General features: G+C 35.5%; 1 protein-coding gene across 3 annotated transcripts in view; it reads right to left on the bottom strand.

The window, feature by feature from the left end:
- Positions 1 to 212: 212 nt before the first annotated feature.
- RASGEF1C (RasGEF domain family member 1C) overlaps positions 213 to 10,390 on the bottom strand; it is a 99,519-nt gene continuing 89,341 nt past the window's right edge. For all 3 annotated transcript variants that reach the window (XM_058168496.1, XM_058168495.1, XM_058168497.1), the window contains exons 13-14: positions 8,895 to 8,967; positions 213 to 6,436 (exon numbers count right to left, since the gene is read on the bottom strand). In XM_058168496.1, coding sequence (XP_058024479.1) covers positions 6,412 to 6,436; positions 8,895 to 8,967 — 98 coding nt within the window. In that variant the 3' untranslated portion in view covers positions 213 to 6,411. The remainder of the gene's footprint in view (positions 6,437 to 8,894; positions 8,968 to 10,390) is intronic.

The raw sequence follows: 10,390 nt of genomic DNA, 5'->3' as shown, positions 1-10,390 counted from the left end.
CCTTTCACATTCATGTGAAAAATTTGAAAATTAAATTGTATTTTTAAAATAAATTTACATATGCTCTTTGGTTTTAGTTAATTTTTATTAAAATAACTGTTTTTAAATGGTTTTCTTGGTTTTGTTCTTGAATTTTCCTTTGTAAAATAAAGTTAAAAACATAAACAATTTTTTTTAAAAAAAATATGAACCTCTTTCAGACTTGCTCCTTTTTCAGGTTTGTCCTTTATTTTTTTCCAAAAAAGTATGGTCACCGTAAGTATACAATATATCTAAAACCCTTCACACAATGGATATATACATATTAAAAACATTCCAAATCTGGGCTAACCCCATATCAATATTTTTAATTTTACACTCACATTACAAAATTTAGAAACCATAAACAGTTCAGGCACACTGTTAAAACACAGTATAAATTAAATTCGTTGTATAAATTCTGTACATAGGTAAGTTAGCTTTTATGACTGTTTGATAACATGAAACATGAATAATGGGATTTTTCATCACTAACAGCTATCATTTACTTATGACCACATTGTTTTGAAATATTAATGAAAGGTGTGGCAAGCACATCACCATTATCATTTTATAAAGATAGGCAACATCACAAAGCCATAATGCTCCTTATTTTCAAGTAACCTTAACATTTGATTGCCAGAGTAACCAAGTAAGAGTAAGAATTGAGATCAGCAATAGCAATTCTATGCTCTGTGATACATACATTCTAGTTTGACTTGAAATCTAAGTCACAGTAGGAAGAGCTGCTTTTTACAAATTTCAAAGCTTGGTGGGAATGGGGGAATGCTGCACATTATTAGGACTTAACAGTTTGGAAAGAGGTTGTAGTTTGGAATATGGTTAATACTGCTTGGCGTAGTGTTGTCTTGTTTTTTAAAGTTCTTTGTGACACAATTTCCATTTGAGAGCTATATATATGTAGAAAGAGATCTATAATTCCATTGATTAATAGATAATGGTGCTTACATCTGTTCATGAGACCTTGGGTTTATTTTTCAATAGCAGTTTCTTGTAACGTGCATGTATCTAAACATTGCTAAACAGTTTATTTTTTTAAAGGCATTTTAACAATAAAAAAAGAAAAGCACTGTTAAGCGACTTTTAAGACTCTTGCCAAAATATAACCCTTGAAATGTTTAACCGGTTTTGCTAAAGTTCAGTATAAAATAATATAATTTTCTCCTGCTTTGGTCTACTAGTATTATCAGTACCAAATTGATCTCATACTGTTGTAGGTAATACTTTACATGTTGATTTCTGCTCCTGAATTCATAATACAAGCCCAATGTGTCCATTATGTCCCCAGGAATGTAGGATGACTCAGAATAAATGTTACCATTTAAGATAATGCAGTTTTTCCTTAATATGACATGTGGGATTCTTTTGTTGAGAATCCTGCAGGGTTTGGGGAGTTCTGCTTTGCAAACCATCATGTGTCACGTATGGAAAGCTATGAGCCTGGCAAAGGAAGTCAGCCTGGCAGAGCTACAGGTAGTCCTCTCTACTTATAACCATAATCCAGCCCAACATATCCACTGCTAAGCAAGACAGTTATTGTGCCCCAATTTTACACCCTTTTTGCCAGTTGTTAAGCAAATCGCTGCTGTTGTTAAGTGAATCATGAGTTTGTTAAGTGAATCTGGCTTTCCCCATTGACTTTGCTTGTCAGAAGCCAGCTGGGAAGGTTACAAGTGATGATCACAGGACCCTGAAACTGTCACAAATATGCTGCAATGGTCTTAGGTGTGAAAACTGGTCATAAATCACTTTTTTCAGTGCCTTGTAACTTCAAGCAGTCACTAAACAAATGGTTATAAGTCAAGGACTACCTGTACATCATTCATCCCTCTTCCTTTATAGGATTTTCATTCAAGGAGAATTGAAAAGGACAAGTAATTAACTTTTTAAGCAGGGTAGGAGATAACAAGAGTGCCAGGCATTTCCATAGTACCAATTATGATTTGGTATTTACACATACAACACACTGTATGGTTATTGTAGGTGGGCTTCAGTAATTATTTTATTAAATGAAAACTGACATCACATCAAGTTTTAAATCTAAAAATATTAGGCATTTTACATGGAGTCACATTTACAGCCACATTTTAGTGACTGCTGCTAGTTATTAAAATTAGCTACTATAATAATAGTTAGATCAACGAATGCTTTGTTTTGATTGTGCAGTTCATTCCTTATCTGTTTGAGAAGCACACTGTTCCCATTCCATAGTGGTTCATGAAAATTATTCATTGTCATAATTGATTCTTACTATACTTTTAGTGACAGCAGCACTGATCCTAATGTATTTGACTGTTGCTTAGGTTTTTGATCATCTCATTCTGAAACGTTTTAAATGGAATTGCAGTAATTACATTCATCTCAAGATTCTACTTTTTGTAACGATGTGAATATGATTCCAGAACTACAGCTGAAAGAAATACTGTCTTTTTCTATTAAATGAATAACAAATTGCATTTCCAATCTTAGACAGGCTGCATTTAAAAAAAAATGCATTCAGTATGTCCATAATTTGGTATAAAATGACTGCCTTGCTCATTGTATAAGGTCAGACCAGAGGCTCAGTTTCAAGAGAAGACTGAGGATTCTTTCATAAACTTAGCAATTTTCAATATGCAAAGCTGAATCCATTTATAATAGTTTCTGATGAAATCTAGATGAATTATTTGGAATATTTTCCTCCTGTGAAACTTAGTATGTACTATTAATTCAATAAATTGTGTTTTATGCTTTCTGAAAGAAAGTGTACAATGTATTCATATTATGTACCTGAAATACAGATTTGCTTTGTTTTTTAAACATAGCCAAAGCACTGTTTGCAAATACAAATAATGAAATATTTGCAACTGATACTAGCTGCTATGAGAAATCAATCTCAGCATTTTAAAATACATATATTATTTTATCACTCTTATTTATCACTATGATCTCAGAAAGTTAAATACATCAGTTGTTAAAATCTGGCTACAACTAGAGTTACTTTCAGACAAAGGTGAATTAGTATAATCCTTGGATTTGTTTAGTAGCATTCAAGGAGAAAAAACTGTGCTCTCTTCAGCAAAAGAAAACATCACTATTTTAAATGTTAAATACTTGGTCTATTAAGTCTAGATCATCTTTTAGTAGATTATTATTAATGGGATAATCCCATTAGTATCAACTGTGGGATATTTAGTAATTCAACCCTTTGTAAATGCAGGAAATCCTGCATGAGAATATCTTCCAGATGGGCTTCTGGTCTTGGTTCAAAGGCAGCCAGAATATTGCTGCCTTTGCCCCTCCAGCTTTTTTGTTATGTTTATTATACTTTTAAGATTTGTATTATCATTGTTTTGGGATTGAATTAGGCATTTTGCAATTCTAAATTACAATTTGCTTTGCAAATTTTTCTCATGCAGAACAGTGAATTATCATTAAACCATTATAAAATGGCTCTTTCATCTTCCCAGCATTCAGTCAACATTCATCTTCCCTAACTTAAGCCCATTAGATTAATCTTGTCTTCTGTAGCAGAAGCAAAGCAGCATTGGCTTGTTGTCTGGTATTTGGAAAATACCCATCCTATCTTTCTCATGTTTGTCTCATCTTTCTTAATTCTTATTCAGAAATATATATAGCACCAGACAAATCTGATTAGTCCCAAATAAGGAAGTATTTATTCTTGTTGCTAAACATTATGGTTCTATTAATGTTCATATAACTCTTTTGTAGCTTTTTCACATTTGTAATAATCTGAAAACCTCATGTACCACTGCTAAACCAGATATTGTCTACCATACATTAGTGTTCTAAATTTGAGCGCACCTGAAGGTAGACATTTGCACTGTGTTGTGCTGCAATTTATGATATTACTCAGCCTTCCATTACATCAATGGAATTTTGAATGTGTTACTGCTATGTGGTAACAGTTATTTATACTATGGATCAGAAATAAGAGATGGATCAATGGTTAAAGTATACCCCCCTCCTAGTATGGCACCTCACTCAAAAGTGAGGTGTCATACTAGGCTTTTAATGAAGAATTGATAAGAACCCAATGATTTTACAACTGTGAATTCATCTATGAACATCACCACCAGCACACTCGCAATTAGGATATTTTGCCACAAAATACAAAGAACTTTATCAGCTGCTTTGCTGAAATCAAGATATATTATTTCTTGCACTTTTTTCAGTATCTATTCAAGCCAGTAACCCAATCCAAAAGAAAAAATTCTGTATTTATTTTTGACCTTCTATGTGCCTTTCTACATAACAGTATTTTTAGACATATTTCTAACTTATTTTCCTATCTTTTCTAATTCCATCAGACTGACCATTCTTACAGCTTGGATTTTTTTTTCCTGTTTAAAATCTGAGACATTTACCTCACTATATTTTTGTGGCATTCCTCCATTTTTCAAAATTTTCTATAGAAAAGAGCTAACAAATAGAGAAAGAAATTCATTTTGCTTCTTATTCAAATGCTGAGATTGTTACTGAAGCAGTCTGAATACATCTAGATCAGAGGAATCAAATTGGTGGCCCATGAGCCAGATGCATCAAGCACAGGCCATGCTAACCCCAGCTCAGCAAATTGGAAAAACGTTGCAAAACATCATGTGATGGCAACATGATGCAGCGAGTTTGACACCCATGATCTAGATAATTCAAATACTGTAGGTCTCTTGCAATAGCTACATGAAATAGCAGGGGTGAAATGCTCCCAAAGCTAAGATTTCCCTACTCAAAGAAACAAAAAGGCTCCTTGGGAGAAGGAATATCATAGAATTTCATTGTAGACATATACAGAAGCAAAAGCCTATCTAAATTAAGATTCAAACCTATCCAGTACTTAATGACTGCTTTATTATTCATGTAATGCCAGTTGAGTCTTTGACCAGCATGCTAAACTCTTGCATATGATGCATAAATTCCACCTATTGGTCACTGTGCAAGTGTTCTATGTTGGAACTGGATGAATCACGGAATGCATTTAACTGATGCATAAAATATGTACATTGGCATGAGTCTCATCTATATATGTGGCATCAGATACCTGTAATTCTCAAGCCAAGCCCACACTGTGCTGGATATTACTTGCAAATATCTGAATCTGAATTATGAGTCTTTCTGATACAATTTTATGAAAACATCCCAGTTATTAAAATGAAGATTTGCACTTTACTGCAATTCTATACCGTAAGCTGTGGATTTGTTTTACTCCCATTACTTATAAAAAGGCTATTTGAGTATAATTTGCAACCATTGCTTGCCCTCCCACTAAGCATTATGGCAGACATATTAATGCCTGATTGTTCGTTCCCCATTACTCAGCTTTCCCTGTAGCTCCCAAATCTGTAGCCCTAATGCACCTCGAAGTCAGGAATTCGAGAAAGAATGCCATAGCTGGGAAGCAGTGACTATCGCCTACACAGAGGAACCATAAAATTAAGGGACCCATCTTAGGAACGTAGTATTGATAATTTCAGTGCAACAATTCATAGACTGTTAAGACACACTAGAAATAAGAGCCCTACCATCACATGATTATCTTTTGTAAAATATTTTTTTTCTCTGATAAAGAGAAAATAAGTAGGTGAAAGCCACTGTTGCAGTCCTTAACAGATTTCCTTTCTGTTAATGATGCAAGATTCTTTAAAGACTGTCTCTCAACAGTCAACAGAACTAGAGAATATGCTACATGCTTTAAATCATAAGGCTCCCGCGAGAAGTCATCTGAAGAGCTGAGGAGTTCACTATGAAGATCAAAGATGATTCGGACTCCAAATTGAAGGAGACATAACAAATCTTCACAGCTCGAATTAAAAAAGTAGCATATGTGGGTTATTCCTTTTAATATGGTTTTCTATTAGTCTTTTATTTCCTGATGCTGGAATATTCTTCACTGAGGCTGAGGATTGAGGAGGAAAAATAGTCCTTCTCTATGTAGTAGCATAATGTAATTGGCAACATCTACTTTTCACAGTTCTCTTTGAATTATTGTCAGATACACCCTGCTTCTGAGATACAAACCCTGTACTCTTCCGTGGAGACTGTTTTGGATTGCAGCACCATGACTTTTCTTGCTTTTTCTTTGAGAAAGTCGAGTTTAAATAGCAATAAGGACTTGGTTCTGATAAAGCCAAGATCAAGTCTCTACTGGCTTTTCACTGTAGGGTTCCATATTGGCTGTAGCAACACTGTGTGCAGTAAAAAGACTACTCACTTCAGTCTTTCTGATGAATCCAGTTAATCGCATTTGAGAGCCCCCAAACGCACACAAAAATAAAGAATAAAATATTCTAAATCCCAAATAGGCATCTTTGGAATCCATAGTGCAAGTAGTTTTGCTGAGTTAGTTTCTTCTAGTATATTTATAGGTTATTGTCTTCAAGTCTTTCCTAAGATAGTTGACCTACAAAACAAAAACATGAAAGCAGTAAAAAGAGGGGAAACAAATATAGCATAAATTTATTCAGAATCAATTTGGCCTCACTCATCTAAGTGCCGGATTTATAAAGGAAAGCTGCAATTCAAGGCAGGAATAGCAACAATCAGTGTACATTCTCATCATAATGGGTAGCTTCCTTACTAAATCATGAGACCAAAGACAGCTGAGAATAATTATGTATAAAAACTCCTTTTTATTGTAACTATTTTCTCTGATCACGTTATCTTAATACATTATCATATGTGTCATCTTTGTAAGCTGCCCAGAGTCACTGAGAGTGAGTTGGGTGGCCACATATTTTTTAAATAAATAAATAAATAAATAAATAAATAAATAAATAAATAAATAAATAAATAAATAAATAAATAAATAAATAAATAAAAAATAGCTTGAAGACAACAAGGCAAGTTCAAGAGAGAAATTTTTGCTAAAGGTTTTTCCTGGAATACCTATTGGGTCCAGGAATTATGACACTGCTTTGCAACATGCCCAGTTCCCTTGCTCCATTAAATAAATGTCTCTAAGAAGAAAATAAAACTCAGCAGTAGGGATCTAGGGCTTTGAAAATTCAAATGCTGCTTTTTCATAAACACACACTCTCCAAACAGCTTTTATCTTGACCTTGTTCAAGTAAGTCTTGAAAACCGGGCCCTTTCCTCAAGCCCTGAGATAGGGAATGTGTTGGGCCCCTTCTGAGAATACATGGATTACAATTTTATTTCTGCTGCTGGATGCCTATTGTTCTTCTGTATTATTTTAACTGTTTTTTAATATAATATGATGCCCAGAATAATTAGGAATTTAGACGGCCTTACAAAAGCAATAAAGAAATAGGTAAAATAGCTATTGCTTTGCAAATGTGCTGATCTTACCGCTCAAGTACCTTTGATAGACATTTTGCACATACTAAATAATTTTATTTTATTCATACTTGCCCATCCTGTTTATCAGATTGTGTATTATATTTATGCTTTCCCTCTAGAACCTCAAAGAGGGTATAAAACTGTTCCCGCTGTTTTTCCACAACTCCAAATCCTTGTGATATGGATTGCACTGACAGTGTGTCATCTACTGAGCTTCCATGGTTAGGGGTGGACCTTAACTGAAGTTTTCCTGGTCCTATTTCAACACCAATAAAGGAAAATATTTGTAGCTCAGGGTTGAAATGAGGGTCCTTGGTGCTCTCTGAGCCTGGTTGTTTTCTTGCAGACATTTCATTACCCAAATGAGGTAACATCATTAGTGCTAATAAGGAGTGGGGTTTGCTCTAGCCACTAGTAACTTACGGGACCGCCTGCTGTTACCACATGCCTCCCACCGACCCGTACGCTCTCACAGAGAGGGACTTCTCAGGGTGCCATCCGCCAAACAATGTCAGCTGGCGGCCCCCAGGGGAAGGGCCTTCTCTGTGGGGGCTCCCACACTCTGGAACGAGCTTCCCCCGGGTTTACGCCAAATACCTGACCTTCAGACATTCCGTCGCGAACTGAAGACACATCTTTTCATTCGCGCGGGGCTGGCTTGAACTGAATTTTATTAATTTTAAATTTTTATTAATTAATTTTAAATGGGGTTTTTAGTCTAGTATATTTTAACCTATCAGGCTAATTTTAAAATAAGTTTTTTAATCTGCATTTTAAATTGTATATTGTATTATCTGTTTTATTTTTGCCTGTACACCGCCCTGAGTCCTTCGGGAGAAGGGCGGTATAAAAATCAAATAAATAATAATAATAATAATAATAATAATAATAATAACAACAACAACAACAACAACAACAACAACAACAACAACAACAACAACAACAACTAGAATATAAATTGAGAGCAAATCCCATTCCTTGCTGGCATCCTTACTAATGATGCCACCTACTTTGGATCAGTCCATTTGTGGCTCCAGCTACATAGATCTTAAATTTCTTTTTCTTTTTTTTTTGTATTGTAGGAATTCTAATTGGGCGTTCGATTATTGTCCTCGTGATCAATGAAAGCTAGTAGCTCAGACGCCTAACATATCAAAGTGAGAAATACATAAAAATTCAAGGCTATAAAATGGATAAACAAAGAAAACTACGAAGAAAGCTTCAGGCTTTCCCCAGAAAAATAAAGATCTCCATCCGGTGTTATCTATGGGCTTTCATTTATATGTCCAAAGAGATGCTAAACATACCGTGTAGATATGTTTAGGTATGTGTTATGAACAAAGATAGCAATAAAAATAGCAATGAACAATGATTGTAATAAATCATGCAACCATTACATTTGTTTGTGCCCAAAGATCTTTTTAATTCCTATGGTAGCCTTTTATTTCTAACTAAGTTTGTCATTATTTTTGGGTGAGAGAGAAGATAACCTTTTCAGCAGGTTATCCATATTTTCTACACCAATAAGAAATTTCAACTGAGATTAAAAGTGTAAGTACCTTAGATTTTTCCATCTCTCTTTTTCTGTTTGGTTTTCTGGACTTTCACTTTCATAGGAAGCCAAATACAAACCTAAAAAAATGAGATTGCGAGAGAAAGAAGACAAATCCATTACCAAATTATTATTAACAACTAAATGGTTATGTTGTGGTCCACCAGCAGCCTGCAGAACTGGCAGCAAAGTCAGACAGTGAAGAGGCTGGGGAGGACCATGGGCCAGTCCTGAGTCTGGGGAAGGTTCAGATGAGGGCTCTTTGTCAGAGGCAGAGATGGGGCCAGGGCCATCTGGGAGTGATGGGCAGATTCCAGAGCCTCCAGAGTCAGACATCAGAGAGGCAGAGGAACAGGAGGAGCCTGTTCCTAGTGCACGCATGTGCAGAGCTACCAGAAGGCAAGAATAGTTAAAACAAAAGGGAAGACTCGGGAGTAAGGCCTGGAGAAGATTGGCCCCTCCCATAAGGCTTAAAAGAGGAGCAAAGGGATGTGGGCCCTTTGCAGGAAAGCAATGTTGTTAATTCTGTTCCCAGTTGGCATCTCTGTTTGATTCTGGACTCCATGTGGCTTTGCCAAGTAGGTCTTTGGCAGCGTGTGAAGGGAGGTAAAGGTTGGTGATTCTCCTGAAGGACTTTTCCCGAAGGACTTTTTGCAACTAATTGGGACTCAGCTATGAATGAAAGTAATTCACAGCTGTTGCAATAAAAGAGGTTTTTGGGACTACTTGTTTTTTAATGACTCAGTAAGCCTAGATCACAACAGGTTAACAGTCTCAAACAAAACGGGATGCTTGTTAAAAGTAAGGAAACAATCTGCACAGCCAGGCCAATTTTCTTGTTCACAAATTCTTCTGAATTCTGTTAACGTATTCTGTTCTGAAGATATTGTTAATGTAGCTTTACAATAAAACAGAATTAATTTATCTGGTCATATTTTCTCTTTGTTCTGCCTGGTAAGGCTGACATCATTCTTACAAGGTTGAAAGTAATTTTTCCCCGGAGTCACCTGTACAGTCCGAGAATTTAGGGAGGGTCCCTGCGGAGCGTCTTATTCCACCCACTATGCGGCTGAAGTCTATGCTGTCTCTTATTTGGCTGTTCCCAAGGCTATAGCGTAGGGGAACCAAGCAAGTCAGATCTCTCTACACTACCTAGTGCATAAAAGGTAGCAAAATTCTTCTGCTGTTGCAGTGATGTTTCCTGATAGAACACTGAAAATTCCTCATTTACCAGAAAAGCCAGCATTAGCTCAAGAATATATACCGGTAATAATAATAATAAAATACAAAAGAAAACTGACAGCAGAAACAGATCTAGTGGTCCATCAAGTCTGCCCTTTGAGTTTTTTCTATTATTTTATTTTTTAAATTTTTGCCAGAGGATGTGACATGTGTTTATCCTAAACATGTAGGGGAGAGCTTAATTTATATGCCCATATGGAATCTGCATAGGATCATAATGCACAAGGATGTAGTACATAGGTATTCGTCATTACAGCTTAA

Source organism: Ahaetulla prasina, chromosome 2 (assembly GCF_028640845.1).
Source record: "Ahaetulla prasina isolate Xishuangbanna chromosome 2, ASM2864084v1, whole genome shotgun sequence".
Classification (NCBI taxonomy): domain Eukaryota; kingdom Metazoa; phylum Chordata; class Lepidosauria; order Squamata; family Colubridae; genus Ahaetulla; species Ahaetulla prasina.
The sequence above is the reverse complement of the archived record's forward strand: the minus strand, read 5'-3'. Positions and strand labels throughout refer to the sequence as shown.